At 49.4% G+C, this 27,783-nt stretch overlaps 2 protein-coding genes across 2 annotated transcripts; both read right to left on the bottom strand.

Moving 5' to 3' along the window:
- Window positions 1-203: 203 nt before the first annotated feature.
- LOC132571189 (zinc finger and SCAN domain-containing protein 31-like) lies at window positions 204-8,357 on the bottom strand. Its single transcript, XM_060237884.1, has 4 exons — window positions 8,278-8,357; window positions 3,796-4,587; window positions 2,680-2,806; window positions 204-1,093 (listed from the first exon to the last, which is right to left on the bottom strand). The coding sequence occupies exons 2-4, from the start codon at window positions 4,537-4,539 to the stop codon at window positions 285-287; spliced, it is 1,680 nt and encodes a 559-aa protein (XP_060093867.1). The 5' UTR covers window positions 4,540-4,587; window positions 8,278-8,357; the 3' UTR covers window positions 204-284.
- A 2,489-nt stretch (window positions 8,358-10,846) lies between these two features.
- LOC132571208 (zinc finger protein 3-like) lies at window positions 10,847-24,920 on the bottom strand. Its single transcript, XM_060237925.1, has 2 exons — window positions 24,848-24,920; window positions 10,847-11,942 (listed from the first exon to the last, which is right to left on the bottom strand). The coding sequence occupies exon 2, from the start codon at window positions 11,911-11,913 to the stop codon at window positions 11,101-11,103; it is 813 nt and encodes a 270-aa protein (XP_060093908.1). The 5' UTR covers window positions 11,914-11,942; window positions 24,848-24,920; the 3' UTR covers window positions 10,847-11,100.
- Between the last annotated feature and the right edge of the window lie 2,863 nt (window positions 24,921-27,783).

The raw sequence follows: 27,783 nt of genomic DNA, 5'->3' as shown, positions 1-27,783 counted from the left end.
TCTTAGGCAGGTATTTGACATGCCTTTGTTTTGTGCTGACTGTCTGCTCTGTGGAAGCCATTTTGTGGTTGTGTCCACCGCCTGTTCTTTAAATTCTTAAAAAATGCCCACAGCCATCCCAAGGTTGGGGACCACTGCTTCATGGAATCCTAAGCAATGGTTTTCTAATACAGTCCTTCCTAGATGCTAAGCATGGATACAGATTTTCTCCTGTATGTATACTTTTATAATAAAAGTGGCCTTAGTCCAAAATGGGATTCTCTTCCTGGATGGTGAGCATTCCTCTATTCCACATGGGTTCGTTCATGTTTGATCAACAGCCACTTCTGACTGAAGCACTTCTCACAGAGCGAGCATTTATAGGGTCTCTCTCCCGTGTGGGTTCTCTCATGTCTGAGGAGATCTGAACGCTCAAAGAAGGTTTTCCCACAGGCCGAGCACTGGTATGGTTTCTCCCCCGTGTGCTTCTTCTTGTGTTTGATGAGGTTCCAGCTATAAACAAAGCCTTTCCCACAGGTTGAGCAGTTGTAGAGTTTCTCTCCCCCATGGGTCTTTTCATGTTTAATGAGGAGAGAATTTCGAGAGAACCGCTTCCCACAGCCAGAGCACTGGAAGGGTTTCTCCTCAGCCTCGGTTCTTTCATGAAATATCAAGTTTGGCCTTGGACAGAAGGTCTTCCCACTGTATAAGCATTTCCGTGTTTTGTCCAATGTATGGATTCGCTGATGCCGCATCACGAGGTCCTTGCGAACCATGTTTCTTCCACATTGTGAGAATACATCCTGATTAGGGAGTTCTTCGTGTCTGGGAAGGACCAGTTCCTCTCTGAAGGCTCCCTCAGCAACCATGCAGGTGTCATCTCTGGGCCTCACTAGGCTTTCGCTGAGGACCTTCTTTGCCTCAACAGGATTAGAATTACCCAGTCTGTTCCTTCGGGGAGTTCTCTTCTGTCCATGAGGGCTCTCCTGAGATCTTCCCCCTCCCTCAGAGATGGTCTCCACTGCTCTCCTTTGGAAACCGCCACCTGTTTCCACAAGCTCCAAACAGTCCATAGGATTGGTTTTCTCTTCACGTTTTCTCACCTGCATATAACCTTTTGAAATAAAAACAGGAGGGGAAGAGATAGAAACACTTAAATCCATGTGTTTCAAAAGCCTTTTATATTGCTTTGAGCAGGGCTTTTTTCGTAGCAGGAACTCCTTTGCTTATTAGGCCACACACCCCTGATGTAGCCAATCCTCCAAGAGCTTACAGGGCTCTTCTTACAAGGCCTATTGTAGAATGCTACCCACAGTGACACATTTATTATATAAGAGTCCAGTAGCACTTTAAAGACTAACAAAATCTGTGGTAAGGTATGAGCTTTCGTGAGTCACTGATTCAAGTGAGCAGTGATTCATGGAAGCTCATACCCTACCACCAATTTTATTAGTCTTTAAAGATGCTACTGGACTCCTACTCTTTTCTAGTACTACAGACAGACTAACACAGCTACCCATCTTTATCTGTCTACATTTGTTAAATATCAATGAACACCTGGAAGATTCAGTCAAATTAATAAGGGAAAGCATGAATACCTTTGGGACAGGCAGTGAGGAATTGGAATTAGGATAAGAGACTACATCTGAAAAGACCAAATCCATGCTCTCCATAAAATTCACTGGAAGATTGGGTCATTGTGAGCATAAAAATGGCAGTGGCAGAGAACCACAGATGCAGCCTTAAATTACTAACTTAATTCTACAGCCCAGACACAAGCACATTTACTCAGAAGTAAGTCATAATGGATTCAATGGGGTTTGATTCTAAGTTTGCATAGCATCACATCCTCCAACTCCTTAAACCCTAAGAGCAGGAGATGGGGAAACACTAAAGTGGATTTTTTTAAAAAAGAGATTATAACCACTCTGCTTTATAGCTCCACTGTTCAAAGTATTTTCTATCTAGATCAGGAGTGGCCAACGGTAGCTCTCCAGATGTTTTTTTGCCTACAACTCCCATCAGCCCCAGCCAGCATGGCCAATGGCTGGGGCTGATGGGAGTTGTAGGCAAAAATATCTGGAGAGCTACTGTTGGCCACCCCTGATCTAGATGATCATCAGCACAAAGAAACTGACACTTCCCTGCTGCTGAGAGTTGCCTAGCAACCTGAATGGCTGCTGAGATGTCAGAAGATCTTAGCCACCATTTTGGGTTCAACCCTACGCATGGGGTTTGGACATGATGTCTTGTGGAATCTGCTGAAGAGCTTACAGCCAGTTTCCAAGCAGAGAGATACGATTTAAAAGTCCTGTACTGAGCCAAAAGTTTCAAGATCTCTGCTCTAATTGTGATGGTGGCTTTCATAAGAAGCCCATATGAGTTTTCCAGCATCATCCCAGTAACATACCCAATAACGTGAGAAGATAACCATCAGAATCCTACAGCTAGGACAGAATGCAAAACATATTAATACCAGGGCTTTTTTTGTGGCAGGAACGCATTTGCATATTAGGCCACACCCCTCATGTAGCCAATCCTCCTAGAGCTTACAGTAGGCTGTACTAAGAGCCTTGTAAGCTCCTGGAGGATTGGCTTCATCAGGGGTGTGTGGCCTAATGTGCAAAGGAGTTTCTGCTACAAAAAAAGCCCTGATTAATACAACCCTCCAACCATAGAGGGGCCGATGAAAACACTTACCTCGAAGCCTGACTTCCTCATTGAGCTCTGGCTGGGCCTCCTGTGGTGATTGCCTCTCCCTAGGTCTAGTCGGAGCCAGCTCTGCCTCTAAGGGACTCATGGCCACCTCCTTGTGTTTTGTCAGCACCTGAAAGAGCAGCAAGGTTCCATTTTAGAACAGGGAAAGGTCGTACCATGCCTTCACCACAGTGCAGCAAACATTCGTTCTCACGATCTTAACCTAGGGCAGCCTGTCCTCAAATCCAGCACTACGATTTGCTCCCACTTGCTCCAAGACTTGTGGGGAGCGGCCTTGGCTCAGTGGTAGAGCATCTTTTTGGCACGCAGAAGGCCGCAGGTTCAATTCCTGGCATCTCTGGATAAAAGGATGAGGTAGACCTAACACAGTAAACGGCAGGTTCATTTAGAGAGGCAGGGCCCTAATTCAGTCGAAGACCATCTGCTTGGCATACAGAAGGTCCTAGGTTCAATCCCCCACATCTCCAGTAGAAAGGCTAAAGTAGACCAAAGGTCTGACTCATTTAAGCAGAAGGCCGTGGCTTAATGGTGGAGCCTCTGCTTTGTATTCACAAGTCCTGTGTTCAGTCCCCTGTATCTCCAATTGAAAGGATTTCAAGTTACAAACAGGGCCAATCCTGCCACTAGGCAAACTAGGCGATTGCCTAGGGTGCCAGGCTTCTGGGGGTACCGAATTGAGTGCCTCCCCCCAATGTGATTCAGTGATGTTATCAGTGCAGGGGGGCATCAGAAGTTAGTTTTGCCTAGAGTTCCAGGCAGTCTAGGGCCAGCCATGGTTACAGACAGGGGTGGAATTCTAGCAGGAGCTCCTTTGCATATTAGGCCACACCCTCCTGATGTAGCCAATCCTCCAAGAGCTTGCAAAAAAAGAGCTTTGTAAACTCTTGGAGGATTGGCTACATCAAGGGAATGTGGCCTAATATGCAAAGGAGCTCCTGCTAGAATTCCACACCTGGTTACAGACGAAGTGAAAGACCTCTCCCTGAGACCCACTGTCAGACAGATTAAACAAGAATGATTTAACAGACTGACTCAGAGGAGCTTCCTGCGCCCACCCCAGACACTCTCCCGTGACAGACCAGGGTGAAACCATCTCACCTGTTGCTTCACTCTGTGGGCCTCTTGTTGCATCTGCAGGAACTCCTCGGCCAGGGACACTGCTTGGGAGCAGGTCTCTGGGCTGCTTTCCCTCACCCAACTCTGGATCTCCGGGGGCAGGATGGTCAAAAACTGCTCCAAGATCAAGAGCTCCAAGATCTGCTCCTTGGTCTGTTTCTTCACTCTCAGCCATCCGTGACAAAGTTCCTGGAGCCGGCTGTACGTCCCTCTAGGCCCCTCAGCCTCCTGGTAGCAGAAACGGCGGAAGTATTGGCGCTGCTTCTCCCTCCGCATGGCATCCCCTCGCAAAATGGCCACCTTCACCTTTGCATAATCACTTCTGTCTCGGATATCCAAGTTACTAAACGCCTGTTCAGGTTCTCCGCTGAGAGCTGGCAGGAGTCTGGTCACCCACTCTTCCTTGGCCCACCGGCAGGCTTCGGCCACTTGCTCAAAGGAGGCCAGGAAGGCCTTGGTGTCATCCCAGGGGGTGGGTTCCTGAGGCAATTCTGAAATCACCCACCCAGACTGAGGGCTTTCCACAGTCTTCAGGAACTCCTGCCACTGGGTTTCCCACTGCTGAAGGGAACCCTCAGCTGGTTCCTGTTTAACCAGAATCCTTTCAGGTATTCCTTCCAAGGCCTCTCCAAGAGACCCTGCTTGGAGGATGTGAACATCTTTTCTGACACGTCTGGCTTCCCGTTCTTGTGTCCCACTCACTGGATCTTCCTCCTCCATTTTCATTGCAGACGATCTCACAGTTACTGTATCTCAGAATCAAGGTGTTATAAACTGGCATGATGAGAAAAAAAATATGCAAAATAGAAACAAAAACAACAACAACAAAAGCAACAGAAGATGGAACTGCATTCACACAAAGTGCAGCAGCATTAGACAAGAGAACCACTTTGGAAACCTCTCCTGGAGGATGGTTCTGTTTCACAAGGAACTTTGGATCTATTGGGATGGTGTCTGATATCTTTTATGAATGCCAGTTTTAAATGATGTGGTGTTCTGGCCCCACTGATGGACCTCCTGATGACACCTGGGGGTTTTTTTGGCCACTGTGTGACATAGAGTGTTGGACTGGATGGGCCAACATGGCTTCTCTTATGTTCTTAGGAGATTAACAACCAGTGCGGTATTGTGGCTATTGGTCACCCATCACAAAATGGCTGCCATAAGGGCTGAGACCAACCCCGCCATCTTGGAAGGTCCCAAGCCTCCCTTTGACAGGGAGGAAATTCCGTTATGGAATGGGAGCACTCAAATCTGATGCCCCCTTGCTTCTTCAGAAGCATCTCTTGCACCATTAAGGTAGAAGAACAAGACTGGTTATTTATTTTGCGGAATAAGCAAATTGGTGCCAGGAAACCCACTGATGGGTGTCATGCTGTCCCTGGGGGCCACTTTGGGCATCACTGTACTAAAGTGTCAGGACTAGGACCTGGGTGATATGAATTCAAATCACCGTTCGGTCATGAAACTCACTGGTTGATTTTAAGACAGGAAATGAGGAAAAAAGAATGTTGTTTGCTGCCTGGGGTGCCTCAGAGGAAGGGCAGGACAAACATGCCCTACCACAGATGTTGTTAAAAGGAGAAACTAAAGTTCTTTCCTCCACTACTTTGTCCTCACAACAACCCTGTGAGGTAGGGTAGGCTGAGAAAAAGAATATCTAACCCAAGGTCAAGAAATGAGGAATTTAAGAACATAAGAAGAGCCCTGCTTGATCAGACCAAGGGTGTCTAGTCCAAGGGTGGTTAAACTGTGGCTTGGGAGCTACATGTGGCTTTTTCACATATATTTTGTGTCTTTTGAAGCTCCCACCGCCCCATCGGCTGGCTAGGAGAAGGCATTTCTCTCTTTAAATCACTTCTCCAAGCCAAGCCAACCAGCAGCTTGGAGAATGCATTTAAAGTTAAAGTTGCTTGCTTTCTAACTCTCCTTCCCTCCTTCCTTTGCCTATTCTTCCCACCTCCTTCCTTCCCCCATCTATTTTCCTTCCTTCCTTGCAGCTCTCAAACATCTGACATTTATTCTATGTGACTCTTAGGTTAAGCAAGTTTGGCCACCCCTAACCTTGTCCAATATCCTACCACTCACAATGGCCAATCGGTTCTTCTGGAGGGCCAAACAAACAGGGTAGATCAGGAGAAAATGTGATTTATTTCCCACATCCTACAGTCATTGTGCAGTTCTCACTGCTGTGAAGTCCATCTATTTATTTACATGTCAATCAGCCCACTTTCTGCCTTGTCTTTCCTTTAACAAGTACAATGCAGCACCCATGGTCTTCCCCTCTCACTTTGTATCCTCACAACAACCCAGTGAGGTGGGTTGGTCTGAGAGTAACCGGCCCAAATTTCACCTAAAGAGATTTTAATCTGGACCTCTGAGGTCTTAATGCTCCAACTGTCCCACAACACAGAGGAGGAGGAGGAGAAATTGGATTTATATCCTGCCCTACACTCTGAATCTCAGAGCGGTCACAATCTCCTTTACCTTCCCCCACCCCCCAAAACAGACACCCTGTAAGGCAGGTGGGGTTGAGAGAGCTCATACAGCAGCTGCCCTTTCAAGGACAACTCCTATGAGAGCTATGGCTGACCCAAGGCCATTCCAACAGCTACAAGTGGAGGAGTGGGGAATCAAACATGATTCTCTCAAATAAGAGTCACACACTTAACCACTACACCAAACTGGCTCTCTGTGTACTGACACAAATGAAAAGAATACCCACTGGGGAAAACGGGAGGTGCCTGAAGGCCCTTTGGGGATATTGGGAGCTGGGAATGCCAAGTGATTTGCATGGGCTCCATTGAAATACATTGCAGCACAAAAAAACCCACCAAAGTTATAAAGAAAACGCAGAAGGGATTTCTAGAAACCTGAATTACAGGCTCCAGAGTAGAATAACAGTCCTTAGGGGCAGATAAATTGTTTTGAGACTGGAAGAACAACCTTCAGAGTGGGACGATAGTCCCCAGGAATGACATGAACTGGAATGACGATAGTCCCCAGGAATGACTGGGACTGGAATGACAGCCCCCATAGCGGAGTCATTCCCAAGGATGGTCATTCCAGTCTGGGGGCTGTCATAGAACACTCATGCCACTCCCAGGAACCGTCATCGCGCCCTGGAGGCTATCATTTCAGTCCCACAGCGCTTTTGCTTCACCGAGGGAGTGGCATTCCGCTCTGGGGCCTGTCATTCCAGTTCCACAACAATCATGCCTCTCCCAGGGACCGTCATTCCACTCTGGGGCTCGCCATTCCAGTCCCACAACACTTCTGCTTGTCCCAGAGATGTCATTCCAACTATTTTTTTTAAAAGAATCGATTTCTTTATTTTAGAAGACAGTAGAGGAACAGAAAAGGGAAAGGGAGAAAAAAGGAGTTATGCAGCATAACTACATTTGTCAAGGACAATCATGTAATACAAAATGTATAAGACAGAGAATATTCTCCCTTACTTCCCCTTTGCTGTAATTGTAAGGTATTTTTTTTTTATTTTAGGCAATTTATATTCTGCCCTTTCCCAAGGATGGGCTCAGGATGGATGACAATACAATAGTTCTTACTTCTATTGGAATACCATTGTATTCAATATTTTAGTTTCAAACTTCATAGTACATCTGTTTTGGCTACATCATTAGTTTCCTCATGACTGCGTATCCAACATTACATATTTTTGCCACTTCTGCATATTCATTAGAACCTAATTCCAGCAGCTTTCTCTATATTTATTCCACATTTACCTTGCTATTTTTCTATACTGTAATGTGTTTCAATGGATCCCATGCAAATCAATTGACACTCCTGGCTGTAAAGTCTCTTTAAGACATAGAATCATAAGAGTTGGAAGGGACCCCCAGGGTCATCTAGTCCAACCCCCTGCACAGTGCAGGGTACTCGCAACTACCTCCCCTTAAATTCACAGGATCTTCATTGCTGTCAGGTGGCCATCTAGCTATCTAGCCTCTCTTTAAAAACGTCCAAGGACATGCATCCTCATTTGTTTCCAGTGGGCAATCCTGTCATCTCCACCACCAGGTCTAGTTTATTAGAAACGGGGGGGGGGGGATTCCAAGAACTGCCTCCCCCACCCTTCCCCCACCCCACATGCTGTTACCCACTGCTGTCCTGGTTGCTCCACGTGAGTTGCATTTCAGATCCAAGAATGGCAGTAGAGGGCAGATCCCTCTCTCAGGCTGGGGAGGGGGCGTCTCTTTCCCATGGGGCTCCCCACCCCGCCCCCGCCAGGTTGTCAACTCCCGATTTGTCCTAAAAGAGTTAGGGAATCTTTGCTCCGATTTGGAAGGGAAGGAGTGGGGATCAGGCAGACACCCCCGCCCCGAAATGATCAACAGTGGGGAGAGGCAAAAGAAGTTGGGGGCTCTTTCTTCCCCCCTCTCCCTATGCGTTGTATCTTCTGCAAATTACCCCCTTCTTTGGAGAAGGCACCCTCCCTGGACTCACCTTTTGCACTTCTCCACAGCACGGCTTCCTCCTCCTCTTTTAGAAATTCTGAACCAAACTCCACCCCTGGCGGCAGGAAAAGAGCCTTCCTTTGCATCCATATTTGGCCTGTCTAGCAAACGGCGCTCGGTTGCTTTAACCCTTTGTCACCTTGCCAACAACAACGAAAGCCTCTTTGAATTTATACCATGCGCCTTTTTTTTTTTTTGCATTAAATCCATCCTCTTCTCAGGAAATTGCGGTGTTCAAATCCCAAAGGTGGAAAAAATTGGCTGCGGCGGGACTTCACTAGAGGGAGGAATTGGCTTGCTTTGCATTCCACAATGCTGGGAAACGCTGTCCCATTTGGCTTCTATACTTGGCACAGCGCTTCAGCTTTATTAATAGAAGACCTGCCACGTTCCCCCCACCCTCTGCTCTCTTACAAGAGTCTGTAGGAGCAGATAAAGTGTCAGGGTTGCTTGCCATCCCCCGGGTGGGGTCTGGAGATCTTCTGGAATTACAACTTATTTTCAAACAATAGAATGGTTGTTTAGGGGGGTGGACTTTCTGGCCTACCCCACTGAGACCCCACCCCAAACCCTGCCCTCCCGAGGCTCCACCCCCAAATCTCCAGGGATTTCCCCATCAAGAGTTGGCAACCCTATAGAGAGTCAAGGCTGTTATGAAGGGCAGAGGTGGTGGTCCCATACCCGAAGGTGTAGTTTAGAAACAGAATGTCCCAGGTCAATCCTCAGCTTCTCTATTTTGGAAAAAGGACATAAGAACATAAGAGAAGCCATGTTGGATCAGGCCAATGGCCCATCCAGTCCAACACTCTGTGTTACACAGTGGCCAAAAAAATTATCTGTATATACACACACACTGTGGCTAATAGCCACTGATGGACCTCTGCTCCATATCTTTATCTAACTCCCTCTTGAAGCTGGCTATGCTTGTAGCCGCTACCACCTCCTGTGGCAGTGAATTCCACATGTTAAGAAGTACTTCCTTTTATCCATTTTAACCCGACTGCTAAGCAATTTCATCGAATGCCCACGAGTTCTTCTATTGTGAGAAAGGGAGAAAAGTACTTCTTTCTCTACTTTCTCCATCCCATGCATAATCTTGTAAACCTCTATCATGTCACCCCGCAGTCGACGTTTCTCCAAGCTAAAGAGCCCCAAGTGTTTTAACCTTTCTTCATAGGGAAAGTGTTCCAACCCTTTAATCATTCTAGTTGCCCTTTTCTGCACTTTTTCCAATGCTATAATATCCTTTCTAAGGTGCGGTGACCAGAATTGTACACAGTATTCCAAATGAGACCGCACCATCGATTTACACAGAGGCATTATGATACTGGCTGATTTGTTTTCAGTTCCCTTCCTAATAATTCCCAGCATGGCGTTGGCCTTTTTTATTGCAATTGCACACTGTCTTGACATTTTCAGTGAGTTATCTACCACGACCCCAAGATCTCTCTCTTGGTCAGTCTCTGCCAGTTCACACCCCATCAACTTGTATTTGTAGCTGAGATTTTTGGCCCCAATGTGCATTACTTTCCACTTGGCCACATTGAACCTCATCTGCCACGTTGACGCCCACTCACCCAGCCTCAACAGATCCCTTTGGAGTTCCTCACAATCCTCTCTGGTTCTCACCACCCTGAACAATTTAGTGTCATCTGCAAACTTGGCCACTCCACTGCTTACTCCCAACTCCAAATCATTTATGAACAAGTTAAAGAGCATGGGACCCAGTACTGAGTCCTGTGGCACCCCACTGTTTACCATCCTCCACAGCGAAGACTGCCCATTTGTACTCACTCTCTGCTTCCTATTAATTAGCCAGTTTTTGATCCACAAGAGGACCTGTCCTTTTACTCCATGACTCTCGAACTTACTAAGGAGCCTTTGATGAGGAACTTTATCAGAAGCTTTCTGGAAGTCAAGGTAAACAACATCTGTTGGGTCTCCTTTGTCCACATGTTTGTTCACCCCCTCAAAGAAATGTAACAGGTTAGTGAGGCAAGATCTTCCCTTACAGAACCCATGCTGAGTCTTCCTCAGTAACTCAATTCATCAATGTGCCTACTCATTCTGTCTTTGATAATGGTTTCTACCAACTTTCCCGGTATTGAAGTCAGACTGACTGGTCTGTAATTTCCCAGATCTTCTCTGGAACCCTTTTTAAAGATGGGGGTGACATTTGCTACCTTCCAGTCCTCAGGAACGGAGGCAGATTTCAATGAAAGATTACATATTTTTGTCAGAAGATACACTAGTTCAATTTTGAGTTCTTTCAGAACTCTTGGATGTATGCCATACAGACCTGGTGACTTCCTGAAGTCTCTCTAGTCTTTAATTCCTCCAAATCTCTATCCCCTGATTGAAGCAGGGCAAAGGGGAGACTGGACCTTCCTACTGTCTCTATCTAGACCTATTAGCATTCCTCAAGAGGTAGCAGAGGTGAGCCTGGAAAGCCACTGACTGACTTCCTCCTCCCTGCCTGTTCCCTGCCTAGAGAGAAATACTTTTAAAACCTCCTTAAGTCAGACCCCCACCCCCAAAAAGGCATCTCTTCACACTTGTTTTCCAAAAGAGGGCTTTATGTTTCTAAGACAATTAAATAGAAACAGAAAGAGCAGCTGTGCTTGTTCTGGGTCAAGAAAACAGTTCGGCTGTACAGTTTCTCCCGTGTGATGTGAAGCAGGGGGTTATGATCTTACAGAACTCCTTTCCCACGCTTCAGGCATTTTATACAGGACCTCTGCTGTGTGCAGATTCTTTGACGGGAAACTTGGCATGCGTTTGTAATGGGCAGTTCTTTCCTCCCTTGGAGTGCTTACACCACTTCACCCCTGTGAGTTCTCTTACGCTGAATAAGATTTGACGTTTCGCAAAATCCTTTGCCACTGTCCGAGCAATTGTATGTCCTCTCCCCTGTGTGGCTTCTCTTATGCGAGGTGAGGCCAGTGCTCTGACTGAAGCTCTTCCCACACTCCAAGCATTTGTACGGCTTATCCCCACTGTGGGTCCTCTGGTGCCTCATGAGGTCTGAGCTCTGGCTGAAGCTCCTCCCGCATTCTGAGCAGCGGTAGGGTTTCTCCCTGCTGTGGATTCTCTGATGCCGAACGAGGCTGGACTGAGCGCTCAGGGTCACGCCGCAGTCGGAACAGCTGTAGGGTTTCTTCTCCGCGTGCTTTTGCAAGTGCAGGTTCAGGATGGATCTGCAGATAAAGGTCTTGTTGTAGTTTGCGCAACTATAAAGTTTCCCTTCTTTGTGGATTCGCTGATGGGAAGTGAGGCTGCCCCAGTAGTTGAAGCTCTTTCCCCACTCCAAGCACTTATATGGCGCCTCCCCTGTGTGGAGTCTGGGGTGCTTTGCAACACTTCTGCTCTGGCTGCAGCTCTTCCCAAACGTCAAGCTTTCGTTGGGTTTCTCCTCTGGGTTGATCCTCCAGTGAATACCGCGGCATTTGTTCCTTCTCTTATCTGCTTGGGGTTCTTCTCTGATGGGGGTTTTGAGATACTCCACACTCAGAGAAGCAAAAGAGTCATTCCTCTCAGTCTTGGCTTGGTTTTCTACCTGCACTGATGGATTATGGAAGTTTGCTTTCGATGCTTCACACCTGGTTCTTTCGGACAACTTGTGCATTTCGCCCTTCTCATTCAGTTGCCCATCACCTTCAGAAACAAACAGAGAGGATTAACTGCTACAATATTGTGAGTAGGGAGAAAGAAAATTATTCTCTATCCACACCATAACCACTGGGCTGGGAGAGGCTCTGTTAGGTTCAAATCCCCACTGTCACGGGGTGGTCTTCTCTGGCAGCTGTGGGTGTCAGCAAAGGGTTCATTGAAGTTTCAAAATAATCAGACTTGTCTTTGTTTCAAAACTAAGTTTCATTTATTGATTACAGCAATGTTACTCTCTACTAAGAAGCATTGAAACTGATGGCTTCACATCTCAGCATTTATGCATACAGTTCAAAGGATTGGGCTTTGAACTAATTCCCATAATAAAATACATTTTGGCCCTGCAAGTAACTCCTTCACACGCCAGCTTATCAGTTGCTGGGGACTGCCGGTCTCTCCCCCCTGGTGGTGTCCTTGCTTTGCTCGGGAGGCGCCAGAGAGGCGCGCTTGGCGCTTTTGCACTTCAAAGGCAGTGCTGGCCTCTAGGGCCCTGGCACCTCCGTTCCCACCCCTCCTCCTTCTCTTGCAGGGCACAGGTGTTAGTGGTACAATATTTCATTCAGGCATAGGGTTAGTAAACATAAGACATTCATAACTTCAATGAGACATTTCTGACAGTGGGGTTGCCCCATCTAAGAGAGGAGACTCTGCAGTCTTGAGGAACTCCTGCCACTGGGCTTCCCATTGCTCAGCCAAACCTACTTCTGGCTCCTCCTTTACCTGATGTGGAGACATTCTGTAGAGGGATCTCAGTGTGCCTACACATGACATCGCTTCAGGGAAATTCCCTCCTGCTTCCGGAGCTGTGCTGGGTCTTCAACGTATCAGGAGATCCCAAGTGTCTTTTCCCGTTACTTCCAAGGCCTTCCGTTGCATAGGAGCTGTGGGGTGTTTTGCCTTTCACGGGGATGATCTCACGAAGATTACAACAGAAAACTGTGGAGCACCAGATAGAGATCTAGACAGGCACACGGGTCAAAGGAAAACAAGAAGAAGAGAAAATGAACACACACACTGATTGATCAATGCACAACAATGTCATTTTAAATGCAGTTGTCACATGGCAGCGCCGTGCTTTCATCTGCATATGTCCTTTTAAAAAAAAATATTGCAATGATTCCAAAAGGTATAGCCCAAGGAAAGGGTTAACATCTGTGATTGACAGAGCAGAGGGGGAAGTGTGGAATGAAGGAAAAAGATTCTAAATTACCACGATGGGGAGGGGGAGAGAAAACAGAGAAAATTCTAGAAGAGTGAGGAGTGTGGATAAGGGGACTTGTGAGGGAGACAACCCCATAAAGGATCCCTAGGAAAAGGGGAAGGATGGTGGCTCATTGGTAGAGCATCTGCTTGGTAAGCAGAAGGTCCCAGGTTCAATCCCTGGCATCGCCACTAAAAAAGGGTCTGGGCAAATAGGTATGAAAAACTTTAGATTGAGAGCTGCTGGAGAGCTGCTGCCAGTCTGAGTAGACAATACTGACTTTGATGGACTGTAGGTCTGATTCAGTATAAGGCAACTTCATATGTAGAAGAGCGCTGTGGTGCAGAGTGGTAAAGCTGCAGTACTGCAGTCCAAGCTCTCTGCTCATGACTTGAGTTCGATCCTGGTGGAAGCTGGGTTCAGGTAGTTGGCTCAAGGTTGACTCAGCCTTCCATCCTGCTGAGGTTGGTAAAATGAGTACCCAGCTTGCTGGGGGGGACATGTAGATGACTGGGGACGGCAATAGCAAACCACCCTGTAAAAAGTCTGTTGTGAAAACGTTGTGATGCAGCGTCACCCCAGAGTTGGAAACTACTGGTGCTTGCACCTTTACCTTTTACTTTTTAGGAAAAGGGATAAGTGTGGTTCTCTGAAAGATCCCCGTGAGTGAGTCTGTACCCACGAAGAGGCCAGACTAGAGAATACAAAACATTCACCTTGTCACGGCTGGGGCCGGGTCAGGCAAAGTCCAGAGGCAGTCCGAGGTCTGTAGCCAGTAAGCAGGAGGGTCCGAGGCGCCAAATCCGAATCACTGTAGAAGTATCGCAGGTCTGAGGTCCAGAAGCCGAGGTCAGGGAGTCCAGAAGTCCAAAGCCAAAGTCAGGGAGTCAGGAACCAAAGTCAAGCCGGAGTGGATGCTAGAATGTCAGGGAGATGACTAGTTGCTTCCACAAAGCCTCCTCCCAAAGCCCACAGCTATATAGCCCTCTGCTGGCTGTTGCCTGTTTGGGCTAATTGCTGGCTCAGGGAGGCAGCCAGGATCCTGTTACCACTCAAGCATCCTTGCTCTTAGAAGGGCCAGAATCCTCTCAGAACTCAGGGCTCAGGGAGCGTCTTGCTTGTGAGCGTGCCGCCCTCCTCCGATCCCTGAGGTCCTGCCGGAGGCGGTCACGCACACGAGCCACCCGAGAGGGCGAGGCAGGGGGGCTGGGATCTTCTCCAGCAGGAGGCAGGGGCACTGGTGCAGGTGGCAGGGGCACAGTTTCCGCATCAGACTCAACTTCCTCTGAAGGGTCCCCAGCACCCATGACACTATCCCCCCCCCCAGGGCCCCCCTCCGTCGAGGGACCTGGAAGGTCGGGGTGGTCGTTGTGGAACCGGTGCACCAAGTCCGGGGCATGAAGATTGTCCTCGGGCTCCCAAGTCCACCAGGTACTGGAGGCCTCCACGATGGTACCGGGAGTCCAGGATCTGGCGCACCTTATATTCTTCTTCATCATCCACCAACACCGGTGGTGGCGGCGGTGGGCAAGGAGGCCGAGCTGGGTCAGGGGGTGCAGCTGGAAGAAGGAGGGAGCGATGGAACACCGGGTGAATGCGGAGATGATAATAATAATAATAATAATAATAATAATAATAATAATAATAATAATAATAATAATAATAATAATAATAATAATAATAATAATAATAATAATATTTTATTTTTATATCCCGCCCTCCCCGCCAGGCGGGCTCAGGGAGGCTAACAGACATGGGAGTCCCATGATTCACATAAAACAACATAACAATTTAAATATATCAATTACCAATAAGTTATTTAAAATAAGTAAAACATATAAAATAGGTGCTAAAATGCTGTAGTCATAATGTACACAAGATGGCTGGATGTCCGCTCGTTAAATTAATCAGGTTCTATCTCGAAAGCCAGCTGGAAAAGAAATGTTTTGCAAGCCCTGCGGAATTGGTTCAGGTCCCGCAGGGCTCGCACCATCTCTGGAAGGTCGTTCCACCAACGAGGGGCTATCACCGAGAAGGCCTGCTCCCTAGTAGCCTTCAACCTAACTTCTCTTGGCCCAGGGATTGTTAGTAAGTTCTGAGAACTAGACCTCAGTGCTCTCTGGGGCACATATGGGGAGAGGCGGTCCTTTAGGTAGGCAGGTCCTCGGCCATATAGGGCTTTAAAGGTAATAACCAGCACCTTATAGCGAACACGGTATACGACCGGCAGCCAATGCAGATTCCGCAGCCCAGGCCGCGCAGGCTCCCACCGTGGTAGTCCCTCCAGCAGCCTGGCCGCCGCGTTCTGGACTACCTGAAGTCTCCGTGTTCGGTACAAGGGCAGATGGGGTGGCAACTGGAGCCTGAAGGCGACGGGGTTTATTTGGTCCGTGACGGGGTAGGGGCCAATGAACCGCGCATCCAGCTTGTGAGACCGACCAGGCCGGCGCAGGTAGCGAGTTGAGAGCCACACCTGGCTGGATTGGGGGGCCCTCCTGCCTCTTCCGGTCCGCAGCCAGTTTGTAGGCTTCCTTGGCCCGCTGTAGCTGCTCCCGGAGCAAGTCTTGGCTGGCGCGGAGTTCTTGCAGGTAGGCCTCGACGGCGGGGACATTCGTGGGTGGCAGGATCGCCGGGAAGAACCGAGGGTGGTACCCGTAGGTTGCAGCAAACGGGGTCATTTGGGTGGACGAGTGGACCGCGTTGTTGTATGCAAACTCCGCTAGAGGCAACAGAGTGGTCCAGTCGTCCTGCTGGTAGCAGGTGTAGCAGAGGAGATATTGCTCTAGCGTGGCATTGGTGCGCTCTGTCTGACCATCTGTCTGTGGGTGGTAGGCTGAGGACAGGTGCACTCGAGTACCCAGGCTGGAATGGAGGGCTTGCCAGAACCGAGAGGAGAACTGAGGGCCCCGGTCTGAGATCAGGTGGGCTGGGAGTCCGTGCAGACGAAAGATGTGTTGAAGATAGAGCTGGGCTGTCTCCTGAGCTGTGGGAAGTTTCGGGCACGGAATGAAGTGGGCCATCTTGGTAAATAGGTCGACGACCACCAAGATACAAGTCTGACCTTTGGATCGTGGGAGTTCTGTAATGAAGTCCATCGAGATGGTATCCCAGGGTCCTGAGGGTGCGGGCAAGGGCTGTAACAACCCCGAGGGTTTGGCCGGGACGTCCTTGGCCCGCCGACAGACGTCACAGGAGCTGACATAACGGGCAACATCGGAGCGAACTCGTGGCCACCAGAATTCTCGCGTCAGCAAGTGGGTGGTCTTATGCTGTCCAAAGTGCCCGGCGGGTAACGAGTCGTGGGTCAGGCGTAGCATTTCTGCCCGCAAGGGCCTGGGCGGCACATAGAGGCGTTCGCGGTGTAGCAAGAGACCGCCTCGAGTTGTGAACTCGCCTGCCGAGTTGTCTTGGAGTGCCTGGAGGTGTTGCTGGACCCAGGGATCGTTGGCCTGGCTAGCACGAATGTCCTCCACGAGTGTGGGTGAAGTGGAGGTGGCTGCAAATACTGAGGGCGGCAGGATGGGAGCAGCGGGCGCGGCCTCAGTTGAAGCAGGGGCGTATTCCGGTTTCCGGGAGAGCGCATCTGCTTTTCGGTTCTGGGTATGGGGGATGTAGGAGATCCGGAAGTCAAAGCGAGAGAAGAATAGGGACCACCGGATCTGGCGCTGGTTGAGACGGCGGGTGGTCTGGAGGTGCTCTAAGTTCCGGTGGTCAGTGAGCACTTGAACAGGGTGGCGAGCCCCTTCGAGGTAATGCCTCCAAACTTCAAAAGCCGCCTTGATCGCGAGCAACTCCCTCTCCCAGATGGTATAGTTCCTTTCCGCAGCCGTGAGCTGGCGCGAGTAATAGGCGCAGGGCTGGAGTGGCTGAGACGGCTCCTCGCGCTGGGACAGCACTGCTCCCAGGGCCACGTTGGAGGCATCAGCTTCCACCGTAAAGGGAAGCTGGGGGTCAGGGTATCTCAGGAGTGGGCCGGTGGCAAAACGGGTCTTCAGGGTGGAGAAGGCGTTATCGGCCTCTGGGGACCAGCAGAAGGGTTCTTTGGGGCGGAGTAGTCGAGTCAGGGGTGTTGTCAGGGAGGCATAGGCTGGGATGAATTGCCGATAGTAGTTGGCAAAACCAAGGAATCGCTGCAGGTCTTTGCGATTCTGAGGAGCCTGCCAGGTCAGGACCGCTTCTACTTTTTTCGGGTCCATGAGGATCCCTTGCGGGGACACAATGTGACCGAGGAACTCGACAGACCGCAGGTCGAAGTCGCACTTCTCCAGCTTGGCGTAGAGGCCATGGGTTCGCAGGCGCTGCAGGACCTGGCGGACGTGCTCGGCGTGCTGGGCAGGATTGCGGGAGTAAATTAGGATGTCATCCAGGTATATGATTGCGAAGCGGTCGAGCAAATCCCGGAATATGTCGTTCATGAACCTCTGGAAGACAGCGGGGGCGTTCGTCAATCCAAAGGGCATCACCAGGTGCTCGTACTGCCCGTACCGGGTCCCAAATGCGGTCTTCCATTCGTCTCCGGGTCGTATGCGCACCAAATTGTACGCCCCCCGAGGTCCAGCTTGGTATAGATTTGGGCCCCCTTTAAGCGATCCAAGAGTTCAGGGATCAGTGGTAGAGGGTACCGGTCGCGGATGGTGATCTTGTTCAGGGCCCGGTAATCATTGCACAGCCGGAGCTCCCCACTTTTCTTCTTCACGAAGAGGACTGGAGCAGACAGGGGAGAGGTTGAGGGTCGGATGAAGCCGCGTTTCAGGTTCTTATCTAGGAAGTCTCGCAGAGCGGCCAACTCAGGCTCCGACATTGGGTACAGACGCCCCACCGGGAGTGGTGCCCCAGGTACCAAGTCAATGGCACAGTCATAGGGCCGGTGAGGGGGAAGCTGATCCGCTCCTGTCTCTTCGAAGACATCGGCGAAATCCGCATACTTCTGAGGGAGCTGAGGACCACCACTCGGGATGCCAGCTGCCAGAGTGGTGGGAGGAGTCAGATGGGGGCATGGGTCTCGGAAACGTAGTTCCTGCTGGGCCCAGTCCACGATGGGGTTGTGCAGCTTCAGCCAGGAAAGGCCCAGAATCAGTGGGAAGCGAGGCATGCGGGCGACATTAAACTCCAGCTGTTCTTGGTGCTGCTGGACGTGGAAGGTGATGGGACAGGTCTCCTGGGTGACGGGCCCAGAACGGAGGAGGCGCCCGTCAATAGCCTCCACCAGCGACGGAGTCTCTTTTGTCTGCACCGGGATCTGGTGCTGTTTTACAAAGGCGGCATCTATAAAACAGTGGGCTGCTCCCGAGTCCAGCATGGCATACACGAACAGCCAGCGTTCATCAGGCAGACGGAGTTTGACTGGTAGCAGGAACGGGCCCGGGGTATCAGCCCGCTGTTCGGAGGACCCAGCTAGTCGCCCCAGGCTGGGGGGTCCACTTACGCCTGGGGCTGCCCTTTTGGCGGCAGTGGCGGCGAAGGCCCGGATATCCAATGCTTAGCAGGGCAGCCAGAGGCATAGTGGCCTGCCGTGCCGCAGTAGAGGCACAGATTCTGCGTGCGGCGTCTGGCCTTTTCCTCTGGGGTCAGGCGAGGTCGAGCAGCTCCAAGCCGCATAGGCTCATCCTCGGCGCTGGTACTAGCTGAGGATGGGCGAGGAGCCAAGTGACACGGCGCAGGGAGCTGGCGCCCTCTGGTCTTGGCTTGGCGGCGACTTTCCAGGCGGCCATCGATGCGGAGGCAGAGGGTGATAAGTTGTTGGAGCGTGGGTGGTTGCTCCACCCTGGCCAGTTCATCCAGGACCTCCTCTGCCAACCCCTCAGTAAACTGGTCCATCTGGGCAGCCTCATTCCACGCCAAGTCCTGGGTCAGGAGCTTGAATTCAGTGGCATATTGAGCCACCGAGGAGTTGCCTTGTTTCAGTGCCCTGATCTTCCGGTTGGCTGTGGCTGCTTGGACTGGGCTAGAGAAAGCAGCAGACAGGTGGGCCTCAAACCCCTGGTAATTTGTTAGTAGGGGAGAGGACGCGACCAGCAAGGGTGTGGCCCATTTGGCCGCCTGCCCCTTTAACAGACTGATGACGAAACACACCTTTGTCTTGTCATTGAGGAAGTCCCGTGCTCTCAGTCCAAAGTACAGCCGACACTGTGCTAGGAAGGCAGGAAATTCTTCCACGGCACCCCCAAATCTGTCAGGTGGGGGAACTGGGCACTTGGCTGGAGCACTGGCCGCAGGTTGTTGCTGCAAGTGCACTACTGCCTGTGTTAGCTGCTGTACCTGGGCTTGGAGCGCAGCCAGTAGTTCTGTGGTTTCACTTGCTTCAGCATCCATCCTGTGGAGTGGGTGTTTGTCCGGTGGAAGCAATCTGTCACGGCTGGGGCCGGGTCAGGCAAAGTCCAGAGGCAGTCCGAGGTCTGTAGCCAGTAAGCAGGAGGGTCCGAGGCGCCAAATCCGAATCACTGTAGAAGTATCGCAGGTCTGAGGTCCAGAAGCCGAGGTCAGGGAGTCCAGAAGTCCAAAGCCAAAGTCAGGGAGTCAGGAACCAAAGTCAAGCCGGAGTGGATGCTAGAATGTCAGGGAGATGACTAGTTGCTTCCACAAAGCCTCCTCCCAAAGCCCACAGCTATATAGCCCTCTGCTGGCTGTTGCCTGTTTGGGCTAATTGCTGGCTCAGGGAGGCAGCCAGGATCCTGTTACCACTCAAGCATCCTTGCTCTTAGAAGGGCCAGAATCCTCTCAGAACTCAGGGCTCAGGGAGCGTCTTGCTTGTGAGCGTGCCGCCCTCCTCCGATCCCTGAGGTCCTGCCGGAGGCGGTCACGCACACGAGCCACCCGAGAGGGCGAGGCAGGGGGGCTGGGATCTTCTCCAGCAGGAGGCAGGGGCACTGGTGCAGGTGGCAGGGGCACAGTTTCCGCATCAGACTCAACTTCCTTTGAAGGGTCCCCAGCACCCATGACACACCTCAAGGAAGAGGAGATGTACTATAAACTCTGAAAGAGGGGAAAGCTCACAAAAAAAACCACACCTGGGAATAACTTGACAATATCTGTCTAATATTCTCTGTTATAAATGTCATTTATAGTCACCTAAAGTATCAGTAGCACCCTGTTCTCTATAAAGTTGTGCTGTCTGCTTGAATTTCCCCTCTACTGAATATGTCTGTCCAGAACTACTCTGAAGAAACACTACCAAAAGCATCTTATACTGCCCCAGTTAACCACTGCCTGAAAATAAAACGGGACAAAGGACCACAAGAAACATTGGCAAACATTACGGATACCAAAGATTTCAGGTTTTCATGGCTGGCATCATCATTAGGGTTTGTAGAATCTTTCGGGCTCAAGTGCCGTGTTCTACTGGAGAAAGTTTTTCTTCCAGACGTTTCGTTCTCAGCTGCGGAGAACATCCTCAGTGGCGTTGCCTGCTCCGGCCAACCATTCAGGCCAGAATAAATCAACCAGTCTCCACATGGTTCTCCTTTTGGAACATTTCGGCTCCTTTTGGACCTGTCGGCTGCGTTTGACATGGTCGACCATCGGCTACTGACCCGCCGACATAGGGGTTAGGGGGCTGGCCTTACAATGGCTTTCCTCCTTCCTCAAAGGACGGGGACAAAGGGTGGCAATCGGGGGGTGAGCTCTCCTGGAGGCGCACACTAGATTGTGGGGTGCCTCAGGGAGCGGTTCTCTCTCCGATGTTATTTAACATCTACATGCGCCCCCTTGCCCAGATTGCCCAGAGGTTTGGGCTGGGCTGTCATCAATATGCAGATGACACCCAGCTCTATCTGCTAATGGATGGCCGGCCTGCGTCCCAGGGAATTTGGACCGGGCACTGCAGGCCGTGGCAACCTGGCTTAGGCTGAGTGGGCTGAAGCTGAACCCGACGAAGACAGAGGTCCTTTGCGTGGGCCGCGGTGCTCTGGGAGGGGAAATACCTCTCCCGGTCAAGAGCCTGGGAGTTCTACTGGAGCCTTCACTATCGATGGAGGCCCAGGTAGCTGCCACTGCCAAGTCGGCATTTTTTCATCTGAAGCAGGCAAGGCAGTTGGCCCCTTTCCTGGAGCACCGGGACCTAGCAACAGTGATCTATGCGACGGTCACCTCAAGATTGGACTACTGTAATGCCCTCTACATGGGGCTGCCTTTGTGTCAAACCCAGAAGCTGCAGCTAGTACAGAACGCAGCGGCCAGGCTGTTATTAGGACTCCCGAAATGGGAGCATATACAGCCAAGGCTGCGCGAACTGCACTGGCTGCCAGTTATATACCGGATTTGCTACAAAGTGCTGGTTATTACCTTTAAAGTCCTATATGGCCGAGGACCTGCCTACCTGAAGGACCGTCTCTCCCCATACGAGCCCCAAAGAGCACTGAGGTCAGCAGGGAAGAACAAGCTGACTGTCCCTGGGCCAAGGGAGGTGAAATTACAGAGCACTCGGGCACGGGCTTTCTCCGTGGCAGCCCCGGAGGAATCAACTCCCGGAGGAGGTGCGGGCCCTGTGGAGCTTAGACCAATTCCGCAGGGCCTGCAAGACCATCCTCTTTAGGCAGGCCTTCTTAGACTGCTGACAGAGGATGGCCGAACGGATGATCCAACAAAGTAACTCTTTAGTGATTCTTGCCATTATCTAAATATGTAAATGGATAAATAGCGCCCGGAACATCTCTGCTGCTGTTAAATTATAGATTATATATGCTGGATTAGTTTTAAAATATGTATTAACTATGTATAATTTTAATGTTGTTTTTAATGATTGTATTTTGTATAATGTTTTATTGAATGCTGTTAGCCGCCCTGAGCCTGCCTAGGCGGGGAGGGCGGGATACAAATAAAATTTAATAATAATAATTTCTAAAGCTGGTGGCTCTCTGGGGATGCCTCTGCCATTCTGTTTTCCCTTTTTGGACTGTGCATCACAGAGCCAGTGGTGTGTAGCGGTTACAGCATCAGATTAGGATATGGGAGACCCAGGTTCAAATCCCCACTCAACCACTTGCAGTATTTATTTATTTTATTCGATGTATATCCCGCCCTTCCCTTCCCAAAGGATGGTCTTGGGCCACTCATACACCTCAACCTTAATCTGTACCTTACAGGGTTGTTAGATCCAGGTGGGCAGCCATGTTGGTCTGAAGCAGTAGAACAAAGTAGGAGTCAAGTATCACCTTTAAGACCAACAAAGTTTTATTCAGAATGTAAGCTTTCGTGTGCTCTAAGCACTCTTCATCCGACGAGGAGTCAGGTGCAGTGAGCAGAGCTACATATAGAATGCAAAATGGTACACATTTAAAATGCAATTACAGAATAGCAAAATTAACAAATTGAGCAAAACTTTTGATCTAGGTAGCATGAGAAATCAATAAAACAGTAACATGTCAAAATGTGAGAATGTCTGCTAATCACTCTATTGTTTATAAGCCTGGGCCAAAATGAGGGCATTTCTTTCTCAGAAGTTTTCCCCATCCAACTAATTTACGGTACCTTTTAACATGTAACATACAAATAGTTTGTCATTAGAAGAAAAATACATTAAAATATAGTGGAAGATGGATTTAGTATATGTAATGAGATAAACAGCCAATATCCCTTATTTGAGTATATCAATACAGGGTTGTTGTAAGGATACAAAGAGAGGAGAGGAGAATGATGTAAAGCTTTGGGACCCGCTGGGTTAAAAGTGGGATATACATGAAGTAAAAGGAGATCAGGAAGGGTTGCATCAGTGCTTAGTTCTTGTGGGCCTTTCTTACACACCCAGGGAAATGTTGATCACCACTTTGGGGTCAGGAAGCAATTTTCTCCAGGTCAGTTTGGGATCTTGGAGGTGTTTTTTGTTTGTTTGTGCCATCTTCTGGGCATGGAGCAGGAATAACTGGAGGAGTGGGGGAAGATATTTATGAATTTTCTGCATTGTGCAGGGGGTTGGACTACATGACCCTGGAGGTCCCCTCCAATTCTATGAGTCTATGAAATAAACTCTCTACGTGGCTGCCACTTCTGAGGTCTAAAAAACTAAGAACACTGGAGCCTTGCTGGATCAGACTAGTGGTCCATCTAGCCCAGCACCCTGTCTCACACAGTGACAAACCAGTTTCCCTGGACAGTCAACAACAGGGCACAGAGACCAAGGCTTTCCCCAATGTTGCCTCTTGCATCTAGTATCCAGAGGTTTACTGCTTCTGAACATGGAGGTTTCCTTTAGCCACCATCACTAGTAGCCACTGATAGATTTATCCTCCGTGAATCTTTCTCAGGGGCCCCCAACCTTTTTGAGCCTGTGGATACCTTTGGTATTTTGACATAATGTAGTTGGCATAGCCTCAAAATGGCGGCTGCAGCTTACCTTCACTCACACAGTGAAGATTCTTGTGCTGTAGTGGTAGCTGTTGTCCAATCAAAGTTTTTAAATCTTTGCACAACCAGTCAAATGGCCAATCAGAAACCTCGCTTGGCAGGCACCAGAAAAACTGTTGGTGGGGTGCCATGGTGCCCATAGGCACAATGCTGGCGACTTCTGTTGTATCTAATCCCCTTCTCAAATCTTTCCTAGCCCAGAAATCAGAGGTTGTTCCCTCCCTATGAACAGCACTTGATCTACTCTGAAATTACTTTCTCCCTGCCCAAGTCCCCAAACTAGTGTACACTCTCCTTAATGGAGTCACAAAAGATGATGCATGGGATGGAGAAGGTAGAGAAAGAAATACTTTTCTCCCTTTCTTACAATACTCAAGAACTTGTCGGCACTCAATGAAATTGCCGAGCAGTTAGAACTTAGAACGAATAAAAGGAAGTACTTCTTCACCCAAAGGGTGATTAACATGTGGAATTCACTGCCACAGGAGGTGGTGGTGGCAGCTACACGCATAGATGGTTTCAAGAGAGGATTGGCTAAACATCTGGAGCAGAGGTCCTTAAGTGGCTATTAGCCACAGGGTAGAGATGGAACTTTGTCTGGGACAGTGATGCTCTGTATTCTAGGTGCTGGGGAGGGGCAGCAGGGGAAGGGCTTCTAATGTCCTTGCCTCACTAGTGGACCTCCTGATGGCACCTGGTTTTTTTGGCCACTATGTGACAGAGCGTTGGACTGGATGGGCCACTGGTCTGATCCAACATGGCTCCTCTTATGTTCTTACCCTGCTCCTGCTTCTGGAGGTTCCATTCTCTCCTGACAGACTTGAAGTTGTAAGGATATGTTTAGACTGCTCCATGTGGGGGTACATTTCAGCCCCTGGACTCCAAAGACTGAACAGACTCTTTTGGAGGGTTGGGAGTAGGGTCTGTGTTTCCCTAAGAGCCAGTCCCTATAGAGTAAAGCCCCCCGTTCACTGATGCAGTGACAATATTACATCTCAACAGGGAGGTATGGGAGGAATACTTTCCGTGATATGAAAAGCACTTAATAGGACAGACCCTGCTAGGGTTGCCAACCTCCAGGTAGTGGCTGGAGATATCTCTCTCTCTCTACTGGACTGATAATGCACCACCAGATAATACAGATCGATTCCCCTGGAGAAAATGGCTGCACCACCCCTTTCTCAAACCTCCCCCTCTCCACGGCTTCGCCCCCTTCCCCAAATTTCCAGATATTTCCCAATCCAGCCCCGGCAACGCTGCTAGGACAGACCCCTCTGAAAGGCTGAAGAAACGAGGGGTCTCCATCCTCCCACCAAAGTGCTGCGTCTCTTGCGATCAACCCAATGCAACCCACCAGCACGCCCGCTCTCTTCCTCCGCTTCTTGCAAATATTGCAAAAGCAAGCCTAAATTCCGCCCCAAAAAGGACGGTCTACCTCGATAGTTCCAACTCGCCTCCTCTGCTCTGAACGGCCTTTCTAGGAAACGCGAGTCTCTCTCACCTTAACCCTTGAAATGGCTTCCAAATTAGAATTCCTGAGGAAAAAAAGATTTGAAGGCGGTGCCCCAGGACTTAACAAAGATCTGAGGTTTCTCAACCGCTGCAGGTTTCACAGAACTAGGGGTTACAAACGAATGTTGTCAGTATCAGTAGGCTGGATACTAGGGTTGCCAGCCTCCAGGTGGGGCCTGGAGATCTGCTTTTCCAACTGATCTCCAGCTGGTAGAGATCAGCTCCCCTGGAGAAAATGGCTCTTTTGAAGAATGGCTCTTTTGAAGAATGGACTCCATAGCATTGCACCTTGCTAAGGCCCAGGGGTGGAATTCTAGCAGGAGCTCCTTTGCATATTAGGCCACACACCCCTGATGTAGCCAATTCTCCAAGAGCTTACAAGGCAGTTTTTTGCTCTTGGAGGATTGACTACATCAGGGATGTGTGGCCTAATATGCAAAGGAGCTCCTGCTAGCATTCCATCCCTGCTGAGGCCCCTCCCCTCCCCTTCCCAAACCCTACCCTTTCCTGGATCCACCTCTGGAGTCTCCAGATATTTTCCAGCACACAACTGACAACTCTACTGGATACGTGGGCTTCATGTATCAATGGGAAAAATCAGGTAATGCCATAAAACCATGGGAAACTTCTGAATGAAGTGTGCATGCACGCAAAAACTTATACCCAGAATTAAACTTTGTTGGTCTTAAAGGTGCCTCTGGACTCAAGATTTGTTCTGTTTCTGAAGACCAGCATGAATCTATCTAGAATGATAAAACTGTGATTTACATGGGAGACTTGCTTCCAGAGGATGCAGTGATGGCCACAGGAAGAGACAGCTTTAAAAGATGGCTTCATGTGGGGAATATTTGGTTTAAATCAGAGTAGTGTAGGGAGCTGAATCTCTCAGGGGTACATGGTGGTTTTCAGCAGCCCCGAAGACTGTGGTGACTCTATGAATTAATGACCTCCAAAATGTCCTATCAATGACAGCCTTGCACCCTGAGGGGCATGGCCTCCCTAATTACATTGTTCAACAACAAAGTACATCGCAAGAACAGTTTGGAACTTCTAAATGCATCTTTTACTCCTGTCCCAGTGACTGTGTTGCCTCTCTCCTTGAACTGAGTTGTTCTTCTGGACTGCTTGACATACTTTTCCCTGAGCTTTAGGCTTCTAGACCTCTGTGCTAAAGCTCTGTTTCCACATGCCCTTTGGCTGCCTGCGTTTCCTTGTTCTGCTTTTCACCCTACACATACTGCCATTGTTTCCCTACCTCCTCTTCCAACACGTCCTCTTGCCGTGTCCGTTCTGGGAAGATGTGTTGCTAGATGAATTTCAGCTTCTTGTGCAACTGGGCAAGAGAGACAGGGATATGGCTTTGGTATCCGATCAAGTCTCTCTTGAGCTAAATGGCCCAGGCAAACCGCATCTGAGAAGCTGTCCCTGATTATATTTGGACCTCCCAAGAAATACCAGGGTTGTTATGCAGAGGCAGGCAATGGCAAACCATCTCTGAATGTCTCCTGCCTTGAAAACCCCTTTGGGATCACCGCGTCAGCTGTGATTTGACTCTGTGTGTATGCGTGTGTGTGTAAGAGAGAAAGAGAGAGAGATTCTGGGAGAACAGGAACCACGGAAGTCTCCAAGCTCTCAGAGCAGCAGGATTCTGCTTTATTCTGACTACACTTTATTTCATTCCAATCCAGCACCACATAAAAACTGGGAAGAGTAGGACCAGGCTAAAATCCAAAAACCCAAGTAGGATAGATAGGAGATGTATATTTTTCAGAGTCCAGGAGGGAACAGGGGATCCCCCAGCTTGGAGGCCTTCCCCCTGCTTCAGGGTTACCAGAAAGTGGAGGGAAGGGATGGAAATGTCTGCTGGGCACTCCACTATTCCCTATGGAGACCGATTCCTATTATAGGGTATAATGGAGAATTGATCTGTGGGTATCTGGAGCTCGGGGGGGGGGGCTGTTTTTTGAGATAGAGGCACCAAATTTGCAGCATAGCATCCCGTGCCTCTCCCCAAAATACCCTCCAAGTGTCTAAAGTATTGGACCAAGGAGTCCAATTTTATGAGCCCCCCCAAAAAGTGCCCCTATCCTTTATTATTGCCAATGAAGGGAAGGCATTTAAAAGGTGTTCTGTCCCTTTAAATGTGATTGCCAGAACTCCCTTTGGAGTTCAATTATGCTTGTCACGTTTCTCCTGGCTCCACCCCCAAAGTCCCCAGATATTTCTTGAACTGGACTTGGCAACCCTATGGTGCATCTGGGTTTGGGCCACTGTGTGACACAGAGTGTTAGACTGCACGGGCCATTGGCCTGATCCAACATGGCTTCTCTTATATATCCTTATGTCTGGGGCAGTGATGCTCTATGTTCTTGGTGCGGGGATGGGGGGACAACAATGGAGGGCTTCTGGAGTTCTGGCCCTGTTGATGGACCTCCTGGTGGCCCCTGTGTGACAGAGTATTGTATGCGATAGTCCACTGGCCTGATTCAACATGGTTTCTCTTACATTCTTATGCTCAAATCTTGTCACTGACAAATGTGTGAAATGTTACCAGTTATTATAATACATTTACACATTGTGAATTACCTGTGTTTTATATGCAGAGGTTTCTTTGTCTTTGTATTTTTCCTCTTCTTTCTGAACTATAATTATCTGAGGGGGGTAGAGTTGATTTATCTATTGTGTATTTATTTACAACATTTGTATTCTGCTTTTATGCCCCTACAACGGCCACCAAGTTCCCCCCACATAGACTATTTCATATGGATTTAGATGTTC

Source organism: Heteronotia binoei, chromosome 5 (assembly GCF_032191835.1).
Source record: "Heteronotia binoei isolate CCM8104 ecotype False Entrance Well chromosome 5, APGP_CSIRO_Hbin_v1, whole genome shotgun sequence".
Lineage (NCBI taxonomy): Eukaryota > Metazoa > Chordata > Lepidosauria > Squamata > Gekkonidae > Heteronotia > Heteronotia binoei.
The sequence above is the reverse complement of the archived record's forward strand: the minus strand, read 5'-3'. Positions and strand labels throughout refer to the sequence as shown.

Excerpts from the sequence above, each read along its gene's own strand:
- LOC132571189 (XM_060237884.1), bottom strand. The coding sequence starts at position 4,539 with ATGAAAATGGAGGAGGAAGATCCAGTGAGTGGGACACAAGAACGGGAA. Across the intron at positions 2,807-3,795 it reads CCCACAGAGTGAAGCAACAG|GTGCTGACAAAACACAAGGA; the intron begins GTGAGATGGTTT and ends CTGCTCTTTCAG. Across the intron at positions 1,094-2,679 it reads TGAGGAAGTCAGGCTTCGAG|GTTATATGCAGGTGAGAAAA; the intron begins GTAAGTGTTTTC and ends TTATTTCAAAAG.
- LOC132571208 (XM_060237925.1), bottom strand. The coding sequence starts at position 11,913 with ATGCACAAGTTGTCCGAAAGAACCAGGTGTGAAGCATCGAAAGCAAAC.